Source organism: Filicampus tigris, chromosome 9, assembly GCF_054856515.1.
Source record: "Filicampus tigris isolate MCC_2025a chromosome 9, RoL_Ftig_1.0, whole genome shotgun sequence".
Taxonomy (NCBI): domain Eukaryota; kingdom Metazoa; phylum Chordata; class Actinopteri; order Syngnathiformes; family Syngnathidae; genus Filicampus; species Filicampus tigris.
This window is the reverse complement of record NC_141225.1, coordinates 18,492,380-18,508,388: the sequence shown is the minus strand read 5'-3', so window position 1 is coordinate 18,508,388 and position 16,009 is coordinate 18,492,380. Positions and strand designations below refer to the sequence as shown.

The following is a 16,009-nucleotide window of genomic DNA, read 5'->3' as shown; positions in this document are numbered from 1 at the left end:
TATTACATCACCGCAGCTCACTGATGGGAGATGTATTCCACTCCTACGTGTTTGTCCTTTGAGCCGACAAGATTTGTGCCAGGGCGCTCCCTCCTCCGTCACAGCGTCGCACCGATCGAAATCTCGTCAGCCGGTGAGGACTCTCCTCGTCAGCAAATCACGTGTGATGGAGTGAGCGCGTGTACAAAGGGCTTAGCCGCATTAACATGATGAAAAAATGTCACACCGGCGATTAGAGGATCTGATAACCGCCGGTTTAACCACGTGTGAATATGTCTGGATTACTGTTAAATTTTGTGGGTGCGTGACTCACAGATTTAAACAGAACCATTTCAGTGAACAGCCATGTTACACGCGTGTACTTGAATCTGCGAGATCCTTTCCCCCCATTGACAGACTCTCCCTCACCTCCACCCCCGCTCTTTCTTTGCTAACAAGCAATGCCGGCTATCTAGCTGAATGCCTGTCGGATTCAGACATCTGAATGTATTATATAGTGTGCTAGATAGCCCATCCCTGATGGAGCCTCGATTTGAGCCCTCTTGCCAGATGCTTCCAAGTGATTGCTTGTTCCAGGCACTGCTTCTACCTTACAGGGTTTACTATAATGCTCCAATATTCTCTCTATGAAGGCAACATTTATTTATTTATGATCCATGTGGGAATATAGCAGACCTGTTATGCTGATTTGTGTGACCAATTTAAATTTGCTGGACGGCATTCCTCGCTGTGTTGTGTCAATGCGGATCATCAATAGCACCAAGCAGTACAGTTAAATTGGTTTCAGCGTAAAATCAGAGATACTAGAGATGGGCATAATAACGGGTAAGTCACTTAACTCATTCACTGCCATTGACAGATTTATTTGTCGTTTCACAGTCCAGCCATTGAGTCCCAGGAATTTATTAATATTTTTCTTCTTTTTTTTTCTCCAAACGTTGGGCTGAAAAAAGGTCTGAAAATGGCTGGCAGTGAATGAGTTAACTTGTTGCTGTTACAATTGTGATGTGAACAAGTTTGTGGCCCCCCCAAAAAGACTAGGCAGTATTAATGTGTTTTACGTGGTAGTGGCATGGGAGTAGGAGTTCAGAACATTTTGAGAGGCATTTTCCTGTCGCTCAAGTACAACCCTACTACACACTGATTGAAAGTAAATAAAGTGAGTTTAACCATACTGGCGAAGTTACCACATCATTATTATGGTATACTGTACTTGAAATCACGATGTACAGTACAGCAAAAAAACACATTACAGTATTTTATGCCATGGTAACTGTGTTGTATATTTAAATATTCGAGCGGTAGTGGTGTGCCCTAAAAATAAAAATAAAAAAAATCTCATCATCACCAAAAACTGTAGGGGCTGTTTAAAACTGTATCATTTACCAATGACAGAATTTGGAGGGGAAAAAATAACTTTCAAAAGGGATTATTATCATCAATCTTCATCTTGTCTTTAGCATCTTATGTAAGTGCGGGTATGTCACATTCATTCATCAATGGCGTAGCACATGGCTGTTGCGTGTGTGTCACTCAAGGTAATGACATGTACCTGAAGAGTGGGGAGTCACATTACTGGCATAATCCAAATTCTCACCCTGAATATACGGCGGGCCGTCTACTAAAAATATGCCGTTGGTAAGAAAGAGAGGACAATCAGCTAATTATGTGAGCCTGTGGCAGAGGCACATATGCAAATTCAAGTGTCTTCTGACATTTTTTTTGTAGCTTTGTGTGAACAGAGATTAAAAAAAAAAAATTTAAAAAAAAGTTGTCTGTTGGTGGAATTTTTCTAAAATGCAAACAAACAAAAGCTCCATCTTTGACTAGATCATTCTCATGTAAACGTCAACTTAGTCAAATGCCCATCCTTGATTTCAACTGGCTCTTTTCCACCGTGGGGTGTGTGGGCCAGATGGCAGTAGCTGTGACAGCTATGTAAATAGAGTGACTTCATACCAACACAACAGAGTGTATAACTCTCCAGTGAATTCAACAAAGAGGAGGAACCTGACCCAGAATACTAATGTATGCTGACTATTATCTGGAAACCAGAACTACAAATGACTTTGAATCCAACCAAATGCTACTGCTTGTTGTACCCTCATTTGGATATACAGAATTGTGACCATATTCATCCACATACTGCGCAGAATATTTTTGGGAATGCTTGAATACGGTAGAAGGAACACGGGAAGCAGATGAAGTCATCTGAGCAGACAGAGGAACAGTGCACTCGTTCAGTGAATGAGATGGTGACGATCAATGCAAACAGTAGAATAGAATTAAATTTTGTTGGTGACCAAGAATGTTGAATATAATCAGGACTTTTAAGTGGAAAATACACCAGCTCCACCTAGTCTTGTTTTCTTGAGCCCAGGGCGACCAGCCACTAGTTTTTCAAACGTGTAGCATTATCTGTATGCTTTCACTCTGTGTTTTATCATCTTTCTAGTGGGCAGTGTCACACGCTTTGATCTCAGTCGTAGCTCGAAGACAAGGGCACAAGGACAGGTTGGAAAGGGGCACATAAAAAGATGCGAGAGAAACACTCATTCCAAAGAGCACATGTTGCCGTGCAGAAAAAGAATTCAGCCCCTTTCTGATCATTGACATGCTTCAATAATGCCATCTAGTGGCTACTTAAGGCACCACATCCTTTGCTTGACATCTAACTTCCTCCGAGTAAAAACAGAGATGCGTCTGACTAGAACCAGTCATTTGCTTACTACAATTATACAAAGCTGTTCCAACCCATTGAAAATAATCACTAACAAACACTGACATTTAGCAACTTACCACGGTGTGACAGAAGTACCCAATTTCCTGTCAACTGCCCACACAACAGTCTGGCTGAAGTGTTAAAAGGAAAGAGGATGTGTGAGCGAGAAGGGACATCAGCATGACCAAATGGGCATGTCACCTCTCATCACACACTTCATCTCGAACAGAGAGTATTCTTTTTTTTTTCCCCTTTAACTTCAGAGACAAGCTCCAATTGCAAGACTGTTTTGGCTTGTGTAGCTTGTTTGCATTGTGCAACAGCTCATTAATATTTCAATGCTATATGACAAGGCATCATCTTAACCATCAGGTTTCAACTAATACAATACAATACAATAGTATTTATATAGCGCATTTCACAACAGCTACAGCTTTAACAAAGCACTTTAAATACAACAACAAAATAGCCATAATGCAACAAGTGAATAAATTAAAACAAAACACTATACAGTTTTGTGGCTAGATTGTTTGGTGCTGCATTTCAAGTATTTTACGTCAGGCACCTTGTTGGGCGGCTATATATCCTCCGGAAGATGGATCCAAAGTATGGAGTTTGCGGCGGTTATTAGTTATTTCTCAATATCGAGTACGGTTTTGTGAACTCGAAGAGGACGGTCTTGGTAAGACCAGTACACAGCTGCTCCAATTACTAGGGCATGTTCAGAAATATGCTCCAAGCGTGCATTTGTTCACTCCGTCTGTTCGGAAGCTTAGAGCATTGCTGAAATTTGTTCATAAAGACCGTGCTACGCTATTGCTAGGTAAATTGCCTCATTTCTACTACGTCGCTTTCAGTGCCACAACCAGTGGGCCAGCCCGGACATATCGGCGGTTGGCACAAAATGTAAATGATAAAATACTCAAAAATTCAGCAAAAAGTTAGATGAGCTGACAGGCTTCATCAGCATTGTTTCATTTTCTCGAGTAATTGCTTGGCATTTTAAACCAAAAAGGTACATACCCAATGTTTAATAGACGGAAATGAATCTGCACACACTTAACTCATTCACTGCCAGACATTGGCAGTGACATTGGCTCTGTGTAAGACCCTCTTTTACCCTAAAGTTTGAAAAAATTCAGCACAGTTCAGTGTACCGAAGCATTACAGCATTTAACAAAACAGACTTAATCATATGTATTTAACCTAAATATCTTCACTTGCTATTGTCAAAAAGAAACAACATCCAGACTCAAAAACGGAGGCGACAATTACGCCATAGGCAGAGTGAGGAATGAGGCGGAGTTTTACAACACTTCTCAGACAGTGCAGTTGTCAAGAGTGATTTCTTCTCCAGCTGTTTTCAGCGATGTAAAATGGTTAGTAAGGGGTAAAAATACCAGGTGACACGGGGACAGGCCAATAGTAAATCACCTGCAAAATCCATCACTCTCTGCAATTTGTCGCTGACATTTCAATGGAATGTCCTGGTAGCAGGGTACTGTAACTCTCTAATAGCGCTTTGACGTCAGTGCCAGTCTGCAGTTGATAATGATTTCACCCAACATTGCGCCACCTTTACATTGAATAATTATTCCATTTTTATTCCACTATCACAATATTAATCAGATCTGTTGTTTGACTAATTTAAGAAGAATTTGGGGATTCTTTGTCTTTTAAAATAAAGTGATTACTATGACGACTGTTAGGGTGAGATTTACTGTAGTTATTACTAGTACTAGGATATTAAGTGTTAAATCCAAGCAGGAAAGCTTGTAAAAGATTTTGTAAATCTGATAAACAAATATAAACTGTCCTCTTACGTTCGTCCTCAGAACGTTTTGTGTGTGACTCTCAAATCATACCTTGTATTGAGAGTAGGAATTGTGCATCCAATTTTGTGCCAGCTTAAAACAACAAAATCAATTAGTAGATTAAAAATGGCAAAGAGTACATTTTTTTTCTGACTGACATGAACTTTTCTTCAAACATATGCATGCAGCACAGCATGTAAATATCACAAGGAATATAACGAAGGGGGAAAATGTGACATCAATTAATCTCAGCCTGGAGGAAACTTCTGAATGTGAGTAACCAAAAACGTGTGTTTGTTATTGTTTATCTGAAAACGTGTGAGAGGTGTTTAGTGCTGAATGCATGCTGATGCCATTTTATGTGTAGCAGGAATGACACATCGGAGATGGAGAGAACGGTACCGCAAAAGCTGTTGTTGCAATGTGTCACCTATTTAATGTCACATGTGGTCCAACTGAGGAGAGCTACAGTACGTTCACTCTGTCAACAGTAGTGGAGAAGATTCGTTTTATTTCTTGCACCACTATGTATTAGCTGATACGGGTTGGAATGCAGAGAATTGCAAAGAGCACAGTTAACACTTTTATGGGCTTGTTTATGTCTGCTCTGCTTGCGTAATTAAAATAGGAAAGAGCAATATCTGGCATTGATAACAATTTAGGGAACTGCCTCCCTTTCAACTGGACTCAAATGTATTCACAGAGCACATTTAAAAAGAATAGTTGCCCAATGTACTTGGCAATAATATTATTTACAAACACAAGATGAGCAGTAGTAAGAGTCCACGCATGCTGTGGGAACACTGAAAATGAATTTAAACAGCCGCAATACAATAAAAAAAAAGGCAATAATGCTGTATTTGTTGCTAATGGATGTACATTGATAAAAAGGGGCCAACAAAATGGGTGTTCAAATTTTCTCTTGGTCTGTGTTACATTACAGTATTATGATGACGATGCAGTCACACTGTTCAAATGTATGTGCGCAGCTTCGATTTGCTCTGAAAAATACAGGGCGGGCGTTTACGCCGGAAGTAAATTTCACCTTATTTTAGCCAAAATGCACAGTGACCATAGGAACTACTGTGAATTATGTTACAGGTAGACAGTGTGACTCACCAGTAGCTTTGCCTTCTCTTGTTCTTCCCGGGCCTTCCCTTTCTCAAGGATGAGCGAAGGGCTCAGATCATCCAACCCCACCGCGGTTGCAGTCTCTCTATCCCTCTGGGCCAGTCTGGCCAACTGCTCCTGCACCAGCGCCTGCTTATTCTCAAAGCTGAATTCAGAAAGATAACTCATAACTGGATAATCATATACCGGTCGGTAGATACTGTGTATGGATGGATCTACAGATGGATGGATAGACAGACGGATAACACTTACTTTCTCCGAATTTCTTCCTGTAGTTCTGTGGGGGTGGGACTGGGGGAACCTGGAAACCAAAAGGGAAAAAAACAACAGCACTTCCTGTTACAACAAACTTGCTAGAAGGACCAACAAATAAAACAAACGTAGAGGGACTGTAGACAGAGCATCAGTGACAGCAACATACTTGAGGTTTTGTGATTGTCTTGCTTAGTTGGCGGCCTCTTGGTGCTGCAAGACCCCTGAGCATCCCTCATTCGACTGAGAACCTCCCCTGAGAGCTGGAAAACAGTAAACAATTGCCTTGTGCATCACAGTTCAGCATTTCAAACATCTTCAGCGCATTTATAGCAAAATATGAATCCACTCGACCACTCACACATCCACGCTTAAATTACTGGCCACCCAAGATCTTACAGTATTTAAAGTGTAAAGGCAAAATTCAAATAGCCTAGTAAAATTATGTAATTTTACAAAATTGTTGTTGAAATGTCAAGATATTTTATGCAAATTCGCACATTTACGACATCAACACATTTCCACACCGTGCACCTTGCTGCTTGTATTATCTCCTCAACAACATACGTATGCACATCAGCCCTCATTAGTCTATTCTGCCCATTTCTTCCCCCTTCCATCATACACACTTAAATCGATCTATTTCACCTCCATTCATGTCGCAGCTATTTAAAGTTGCTCTTCCTTATTTATTCCCAAGGTGTTGCACTTTCCTGGCCTGCTAAAAAAAAAAAAAAAAAAAAAAAAGACAGCATAGACCAGTATGGTTCTGTTGTGTTCTCGTGTTGGTCTTGCTGATGTCACCAACAAAACCTGTGCAACCCACTCTACCAGCTGAGCCAAAGCCACCCAGCAACAGCAATATGATGTTGTTGTTCTGCTGGTAGCTAGTGTTAGCTAGTGACCAGCTGGAGCCTTGTTGGCCTCTGAGCCAAATGTAAGAGCCAAAGCCACCCAGCAACGCCAGCATGCTCAACATGATGTTTCTGACCTGCTGGTAGCTAGTGATAGTTGGTGATCGGCTGGTCTCTTGCTGGTTTCACCAGCTACCAACAGGGCAACAACAGCAAGTTTAGTTGTTTGCAGGGCTATAGTACAGTACAACATTGGAAAGCTTTATTTGCCCCTTCATTTATACCCCCCATAATGCTTTTTAGTCAACAAAGCAAATGTTACCGCTTCATCATTTGAATCATAACAGAATGCGCACGTAATGGAGGACAAAGTCACAATGACATTTTACCTTCACTACATGGTCATTTATGGGGTTCCATTTGTGCCAAAAATATGTTATGTGTCGATGATAAGTGTCTATGATAGACGTCCATTATACGTCTTTAAATGTGTCGATGATACGTGTGTATACAGTTATGTGTGGCTAATAAGTGTCATTTGTGGATGGTGTCAAGTAGCAAGCAGTGGAAGTTAATGAAGGGGCGTCTGACTGCATGAGCAGGTTCAAGTGAGGACACGATCAATGATTAACGCCAGTCCAATAAGAGAGCAGAACAAAACAACGTTGACAGTTACCTTCACTCCTTCAATAACCGTGACCTTCTCTTCTTCGTCCAGTCCGAATGACACTTTCCTCGTCGTGCTGCCATTTCCTCCCATTTCGAACGACTTTTACGTCCTACTTGATGTGCGTATGTTTTGTCTTTTGGTTTAATTCTGCTTTGTTTCCTGACAGGTAGACATTTACTTGGGAGAAAGCGGCTTCACTCGGCCGCCCGCTACCGCTGGTCAAAACGGCCCAATCAAGGTCACTGTGCCCCGCACTATTCTCAAAGCTAATTGGTTGGATGAAATCATTCTGACGTAAAACGTTTCACGTGACAAAAGGGGAAGACGGGAAATGTAGTCTACACTTGCAGTCTGCTACTTGTTCAGTACTGTATTGTACAGGTAACCTTTCAGAAGGCCAATTATTTGCTAATTTCTATATTTAAAATAATTGTAATTGACTCATGTAATATTCACATTTCTGGTAATAGTAAATTTGGAGCTTTTATCAATACTCATCCAAATCATATTCCCCGGTGGGAGAATCACAAAACATGTCACTGTGTGTGGTGAATCTACTTTCACTTTTTGAACTACTGAAATAAATGTTAGTATATTGAGCTTAACATGTACGGAGAAGCAAACCATTGGTCTATACAACTTATCACTGTCCAGTAATAACCATGAATTTTCTAATTACTGCTTTTTAATATCGATGATTAAGAGTGACATTTAAAAAAAAAAATCATGATGTATGTATTTGTTGGCATTACAGCAGTTTCATTTTACTTAAGTGTACAGGTATTAAAGAAACATTTGGAAAAATCAAAAGACCAAGGAGAATTAAGCTCATTTTTATTCTGTATACAGCATGGAATCATTTGACAGGAAATTGCTACTTTACAATTTATGGATTCAAATTTAAAGAAGAATTTTAGAGCTACTCTTCAAAATGATAGCGCTGAGATACTCTACACTACTCTAGTCCAGTAGCACTGTTCAGCCCAATTTGATATAGAAAACATTGTCGGCCAGGTCAAGAATGCTTTTCTGTGTTGTTGTTTCACAACAAATACATTCAAATGTAACCTTGCAGTATGTTCTCAGCATGTAGGTTACCACTGTGAATACTATGTAGTTTTAATACAGAGATCTTTTCACATTAAATGCAAAGCATTTCCAAAGCACTCACACAACCAACAGTGATCGGTGTGACAAATGCAAGACAGCTTTTGCCCTTGACAAAAAAACATATCTATAATAAAATACAATGCAGTTAATGAGGCATTTCTGGCTCAGATGAAGAGGATTGCGGATGGCATCTTTAAGATGTTAAAATGACTGATATCAATACTGATGTGTTCAGGAGTAGGAATGTCATACCCCTAAAATAAATAGAAAGGGGGGGGGGGAAGTCTGGCTGATCATTGTTTTTGTTCAGTGTCAGTAGACAGTCAAGATGCTGTAAGCTGAACCACAAAATGTATTTTCAATCCACTATCTTTTTACACAGCAACACACAACACTTTTCACTTGTTAACACAACAGCAATTAGTTGAAAAGGTAAAATATACCTGTCAAAAGCACACAACATTGCCATGTATGTTGAGAAATGGCAGTTTAGGACACACAATTGATACCTGGTAGCAGATAACGTTTCTGAAACATTTCAACGGGAATGCAAAAATGATGGTCAGCGTTTCTGAAATATTAAGAATGTTGTAATGAAGAAATCTTCCTCACTGAGGACAAAGCGATTGCGGAAAATAAGCGGAATGAGAGATCTGCTGAGAAAAAGTCAGCTTGAGCGAAGAGCTACTGCAGCAGGGCACACTGACAACATTGTTAAAAAAAAAAAAGTCAATATAAGAGTCAGGAGCCGCAAGATAAATGGATAGAAAAAGGTCCCTCCATATCTATACCAACTTGGTCTCATAGAAACACCATATTTACATTTTGCTCTTAACTCTTCACACCATTTTACACACATTCAAGTCCAAATGCATGACGCCACCCCTACAAAGGAATTAGACGTTAATTGGCCTCCAATGATCAGCTTCAATGCTGTTGATGCTGCTGGATCCATATGGTCCCGAAACAACGTCGTCTAGATGCGCTCCGACCACTCCTGTACTGCTGGTACCCGAGCCGTCAAACTGGGTGGAGGAATAGTACAGGCCCTGCTCGGTGATCTCCCTGCGGCCAAGGGTCGAAGCAACGGTCGGCGGAAGGTTGACGTCGCTTTCGTCGGCCTCGTCCACCTGTGACTTGTAGGAGAACAGGATCTTAGGTTCTGAGCTGCGGGGAGAGAGAAGACAGACAAAAGCGTGAATATAATTTTCTGTTAGTCTTCAGAGCACTTTTGCTCTATGCGATTCTTCTTACATACCCAAAGAATCCTTTGAGGAATGTGACGTAGATGAGTGGCGCGAAAGCAGAGAAGTAGAGGAAGGTGGTGACGTCCACACAGCTGGATGAAAAAGAAACTAAGAGTTAGGCTTTCATGTTGTGCATGTAGTAGCGTATAATGGAAACATTTACTTATTGGCTCGTCCAAATACCGATAGTTGGGTATGTGGGTTGCCTGACCAACCTTCAAGTGTCAAATTAGACAACCAAGTTTTTTTTTTTTAAACCTATTTCTGAAAATGTGCCCATGAGTGAGCTGCCATTGTTGCATTCCTTTGCCACATAATGGGGCTAATTTACATAATTAACCACACCCACACTGAGTTGTCTGCCCATGAAATGATCATATAGCCTGGGTGAAGAGCCACAGCCACTTTGAAGCAATACTTTTTCCCCAGTGCACTATAGGCTCTCCTACTACAAGTAGAAGTTACACCGTGGTCGAATCCCGGTCGTCGTGGCAACAAAAGTCGGAACCTTAGCAGTAAAATCGCTTGAGCTAAAGTGAAATATAGTTATTTCATCTTGTGTTTTATGTCACAGCCATGTTAATATAACTGTGAACTAAATTCTGAAAAAAATGCATAAGATGTCACCTTTTAAGTTAGGAAAAAAACAGGCAGGCGAAGGCAGCAAACATGTAAGATGAACTGTTGTTGAATTGAATTAAAGTTGAATTGGATTTAATTGTGAACACACATTTGTGGAGCTACATAATGTTAGTCCAAATGCTCAATTTTACCACTGCATCAATACACTTCACCTCTTTGAAATGTTGTAGGACATTTTTACAATACATTTTATAAAACTACCCTGAATTCAAACGGCGCAGTGAGACTAAGCGTAATTGTGTCATAAAGGTAAACTTAAAACAGATGAATATCAATTGTTGTTAATGTTACACATAATAAGTTACACCTGCTCAATTGTACATGCTGTACCATCAAAAATCCATGTAATAGATACTGACCAGAGTCCCTCTATAATTCCTGCACACAAAAGGGCACTGCCCAGGCCCTGGATGAAGTTCAATAAGGAGAGGATGGCAGCATACACATAGAAACTCTTCTTAGCTGCATAGAGGGAACAAAATAAAGGTTAATAAACACACTCTAACAATACTTCTCTTTCTTAATGTCTACGGACTAAATGCACCAGCCCCCAGAAGCACTTCCTAATTAATTCATGGCAATAAAACTATTCTAATAAATGTTTCCATGCTGTTGTGTCAGTGTTCGTTAGCGAAACTTTCATTTTTAACTTTGTGCCCACAATTTATGTGCATTGTGCTTTCTGTCTTAGGTTGACTGAATTTTCTATTTGTCAGCATCTGTTACTTACTGTCAAATTTATTAAGGCGTAGTGCAAAGAGCACATTTTGCTCTAACAGCGACTCAATCCGTGCAAAGTGGCACACAGCAATGCTCATTTGAGCCGCCCACTGTCTCCTACAACTAAACAGTATCGCTAACATAACATTTACCGGGACTCCTTTTTTCCTGGCAGTAAAAGCATTCAAATTTTTGTTTCATCTGATCTTGAGCAGGAAGAACTGGATACTAGTTTGCCAATCACTGGCATATCGAAGTAGTTCCGGGGGCTGGTACACGCCGCTCTATTCCAACTTACATGGTAGAGAGATCCTCTCCCTTACTGGAGTTTTGGGTAAGATCACAATCAAAGAATAGACCTAGAAAAGACATTAGTTAGATGTGAATGACACTAAAGAGTGATGAGTGAAATGTATACTGTGAGCATACGGTATATATTTTTTCTTGTTGCTCATTTTCCCACTGATTACTAACCAAGCAGAAGAAGCAGGAGCTGGCCAACCAGAAATGTCGCCCTCCATGTCCGTAAATATTGAAGTCCTCCGCGGACAGGTGACTGTCAGGGTAGTAGATCTCTAAAGTGCCCTACAGGGGATAGATTTTTATTCATATTTGGTGAGTTGATGAGAACTTTATTCCGTTTGGACTTTAATTTTTACAGTTAACAATTCCTTGGCATTTATACTACTGTTGAGAGAGGTAGATAACAAAATTAGAAAGTTTACTGTGCGTGTCTTTAGATGTTCCACTGCAAACTGTACGTGGTACATGATACTGTCAGTGTTTGTCATCTGAAATTACCTGTGTGATGGAGAATGCCAATGCAAGCACAGTGGTGATAGCCAGCACCCGCTTTATACTCGAATTACTCTCCAGATGACCTGTAAATGCAAAATGAGTCACAGGACAAGAGAAAGGAAAACTGCATTTCAGTATTTTGTAATGAAGAAAACCCCCACTAAAATGGTGCCCAGAATCTGACAAAATGTCAAATGCAAAGTGAAACTATAAAGGAAAACTAACCAAAAGCCAGTCCTAGAATGACAACACTGAGTTCAATGGCCAGTAAGAAGAAGCGTGTGATTTCCCATAATACCTTTGGGGGGGAAAAGAGAGAGAGAGGGCCATTAGAGATCAGGAGAATGCACTGTGGTATAACAGCTATATTATAACCCGCAAAGGACGTGTGTAACCGTACAGCTGAGCTCGTATTCTTAAGCATTACCTAACCATTTGTTGTTTGTTCAGTGAACCATTTCAGTGTGTCCGTCAGTGTACGTACTGCAGATGTGGTATAGATAAATGCTATGTGAACAATGCCACCAAGTCTTTTCTCTTTCATGCACCAACCTTGCAAAGTCATGCTGAGACTCAGATCAGGCCCTCTGGCCAATATTGCATAAAAGAAGCCAATGTCTATCATGGGACACTGCCTCGAATTATTACACAATACAAGATCACCACCGTTGGCACAGGCGCAGAAAAACAATGTTCAACTCAATCTGGTCGTTCTCTAAACAACGATATTAGTCAAAAACGTCTGAATGAACAGTCAAAATGTATTTACTTAACTACAGAGAGAACCGGCATCTGTTACGTCTACGGCATTCAAAGGAATTTTCTAAATTTCAAATTATTTTTATAATAATTAGACATATTTTTCTAAAAATGTTTCCGTGGGAAACATGCATAGGATGCATTAAAAAAAATAACTGATCAACAGCAAATTTTAATTGCAGATGCCTTTGTGTGTCCTTCAATTTTTGGCGCCGATTTAAAAAATGTCTTTACTTTTTTGTTCTAGCACATCAGGTTTTTGAGATATTTTCATTTTTTGGTTTGACCTATAAAAAACTCACGTAATACAGATTTTGCCATGCGCCATAATTTCTATCTATGTTTCTGATTCAGTATCAGCACAAAAAAAAAACATCTGGAAACGTTTACTTGCATCTCTGATCAAAAATAAAAAAACAAACACATTTTTTGACCTGTGTAATTTCTATAACACAAGATTTTTTTTTTCCATCATGTAAATGCATTACGCAACAGCAGCCAAAAGGCAAATTTGAGAATATGACATTCAGCCTTCAATTACCAATGTAAGAATTAACAAACGCCTGCACAGTCTAATAATATCAATACAACAACCTAAAATTGAATAATGCTCAATTTGACAAAACTGTGTTTGTATTATTGTGATTGTAGTTTGCAGTGGTGTGGAGCTGCACTGCTGTTTCCTTTTCCTTTCCTTACTTTGTCGATGATGGTGGCGGAGCTGGATGCACTGACAGTCATTGATACAATGGCCCGGGTGATTCCAACTGCTGCTACGACAAATACCTGAGACAAACACAGCAACGTGTCAGAAGACCAAATAACATGCTGTCAGTAAGTAAAGAACAATGTGGCTGCTGTAGAATAAAAAGCATCATGTGTGACCTTTTTGGGCAGTGAAAGGTATATTTCCTGTTCTTCATGCAGTATTATATGCTCTCAGAAGGACACTGTTAATGGAGTGGTAATATAAAGACAAGCAACCAATGTGAAGGAAACACATCACTTTTTAGGAGACTTGTTAGAAGCTGCAATATGATTGGCTGCTTGCAAAGACCAGTACGAGCGGCCAGCTACTTTTTTTTTCTCTCTCTCCTTCTGGTCTGAGCAGAGAGTGGAGGGGTGAGCAGTTAAGGCTCCTTTATTAGAGCGGGTACTACTTAGCCCACAAGGAAAACATGAGTGACCTGCCAGTCTGTTCTAGTCTTTTTACTAAGAAAAATAAAAACAGAAGAATAATGTTAATATTAATTTATTTAGACTTACACTGGTATACATTTATGTACCAAATATCATATAGTTTGTAAAAAACAACAACAACAACAAAATATAATAGATTGTGTTTAGTGGGAAAAAAACACAGTTTTTATTTATTCAAATATTTCCCCAAAAATTATGGCGCTGTTTAATACACACTATTTTTGCTCAACGTTATCATACCATCAGAATCAAATATTGGCCCATGCCTAGTTCCAACTTGTGTACCAATTCCAGTTACGTTCACCACCGTAGCAACGATACTTCGCCGTAAACCAACGACCACCTGTATGCTAATAAAGATATGAAGGTGACAGTTTGAGTCTGAAACCAATTAATTCCCTAAACATTATTTTCTATGGGAAATTTTCTTTGGAAATTTGAACAACTTTGAGGTCAACCAGACTCACAAAACGAATTGCATTTTATTTTGGAGGTTCCACTGTACTTGAAGCTAGATGCTGCGTTTTAAGTCCTACCAGCAGGTAAAAGGTGATGAAGATAGGGCTGGATGTGATCCGAATCTTTGCCCTTGCAGAAGGCAGCTTCCACATCAGGAAAACAAAGAAGGCCACATTAGGTATGAGGAGGGTGATGTCCCAGAAACGCACCCTAGAAAGGCAAGCATAAAGACCATTAGCGTCATCATTGTTCGGACTTGTCTTTTGTTTTGTGGTCACTTGATTACCTGGAGTCACCAACATCCTCATACAAAATTTGTAGACATTTGTGAGGCTTGCTGATGTTAGTTTCGAAGTCAGGTAGCCAGGTGGGGAATGTAGACGTATTCTCTGGTGATGCTGACGTGACGTTGCCATTGTATTGCGCAAACCTAACCACAGGAGTGGCTAGCATGTTTTTTTTTTTTTTTTGCCTGAGGTAGGAAACACATTATATAAACACAACACAATGTATAGCAAGTAAAATAATTCTATTTCTGGGAAGAATTCACATTGAAACCTTTGTTAGTACGTCACAGCAATCCAGACATACCAAGCATTCTCAGCATTAACATAGCAAAGGTAGGACACTTTCTGCGTGTTGTACCAGGCAGACACATGTTCCTGCTCTCACAGTATCTGCTTTAAAACATTATGCAATAACCGCTGGTGCCCATGTGAGTGCCGTGAATACAGCCGAAAGAAAAAGTGTCCGTAGTTGGACTGTAGTTTATATTATTTGTGTGTGTCACCGTGTATGAAATATGCTGTTGTAACAAACCACATGACGACTTCCTCAAAAGCTCTGCTGATGTAAACGCCCCATAAAATAGATGTAACTGACCAAAAACGACCATAATCGTCACTCCGTTGACACAGTTTTACAATACAATATTTAGTGGACGGGATTTCAGACAGCTTTGACTGTTAGCTGATGCTGCCAGCTAGCTTATTAGCCAGCGTTTGTGCACTTTGTAAAGTGGCTTACATCCTTTTAAAACAGTCATTATAACAAGAAACGTTAGGGATTACGTATGGGATGTGATCTAGCAGTTTCGTTTTTACCTAAACAAAAGTGGGGGAATAGAGTGCAAACGCAACGACGATAATCCCGCACAACACGTTGTTTCACCTTTTCAGAAGACTCCGTTGTACAAGTGCTGGAAACGCTGTGGTAAAATCATGTGGCGTTACCGCATGATTCACATGCTGCCCCGCAAACGACACACGTCACTCAACTGGTCGATAAACCTGGACATGTTTTTCTGACGAGTTCCTTGGACTAATAACACGGATAGTCAGATGACATTTTGCAGCCTCGCGCAGTAAACCTCGCGAGATTGTGCGATGACGTCATGGGACCGTTTTGTTTTGCCAGACGAAAAGATGTGGTCTCTGCTTTAAAATGACTTTATGATAAAATGATGGCTCGTTTTTGTTGGAATTGTAATATGTAGAATTGATTTAATTACAATTAATTTAACAATTATTTTAAAAATAAAATATTACTGTCACGTGTGTGTATATGTGTGTAACATTGTTTTACTACTTTTGTTTATTGACTAATAATGTAAATAATAAATAAAGAAATAA

General features: G+C 39.8%; 2 protein-coding genes across 3 annotated transcripts in view; both read right to left on the bottom strand.

Annotated features, from left to right (window-relative positions):
* chchd6b (coiled-coil-helix-coiled-coil-helix domain containing 6b) overlaps positions 1–7,709 on the bottom strand; it is a 42,870-nt gene extending 35,161 nt beyond the window's left edge. The window contains exons 1-4 of one of the 2 annotated variants that reach the window (XM_086041886.1): positions 7,450–7,709; positions 6,089–6,182; positions 5,920–5,968; positions 5,656–5,812 (exon numbers count right to left, since the gene is read on the bottom strand). In XM_086041886.1, coding sequence (XP_085898012.1) covers positions 5,656–5,812; positions 5,920–5,968; positions 6,089–6,182; positions 7,450–7,533 — 384 coding nt within the window. In that variant the 5' untranslated portion in view covers positions 7,534–7,709. The remainder of the gene's footprint in view (positions 1–5,655; positions 5,813–5,919; positions 5,969–6,088; positions 6,183–7,449) is intronic. The other variant, XM_086041887.1, reaches the window with a different exon arrangement.
* Positions 7,710–8,260: 551 nt separating this feature from the next.
* On the bottom strand, positions 8,261–15,758 carry tpra1 (transmembrane protein, adipocyte asscociated 1). The gene is made up of 11 exons (XM_086041616.1): positions 15,549–15,758; positions 14,665–14,850; positions 14,456–14,588; positions 13,419–13,505; positions 12,186–12,258; positions 11,964–12,043; positions 11,637–11,747; positions 11,461–11,521; positions 10,802–10,904; positions 9,812–9,892; positions 8,261–9,720 (listed from the first exon to the last, which is right to left on the bottom strand). The coding sequence occupies exons 2-11, from the start codon at positions 14,829–14,831 to the stop codon at positions 9,450–9,452; spliced, it is 1,167 nt and encodes a 388-aa protein (XP_085897742.1). The 5' UTR covers positions 14,832–14,850; positions 15,549–15,758; the 3' UTR covers positions 8,261–9,449.
* Between the last annotated feature and the right edge of the window lie 251 nt (positions 15,759–16,009).

Excerpts from the sequence above, each read along its gene's own strand:
- tpra1 (XM_086041616.1), bottom strand. The coding sequence starts at position 14,831 with ATGCTAGCCACTCCTGTGGTTAGGTTTGCGCAATACAATGGCAACGTC. Across the intron at positions 13,506-14,455 it reads TCATCACCTTTTACCTGCTG|GTATTTGTCGTAGCAGCAGT; the intron begins GTAGGACTTAAA and ends TGTTTGTCTCAG. Across the intron at positions 10,905-11,460 it reads GGAGAGGATCTCTCTACCAT|CTAAGAAGAGTTTCTATGTG; the intron begins GTAAGTTGGAAT and ends CCCTCTATGCAG.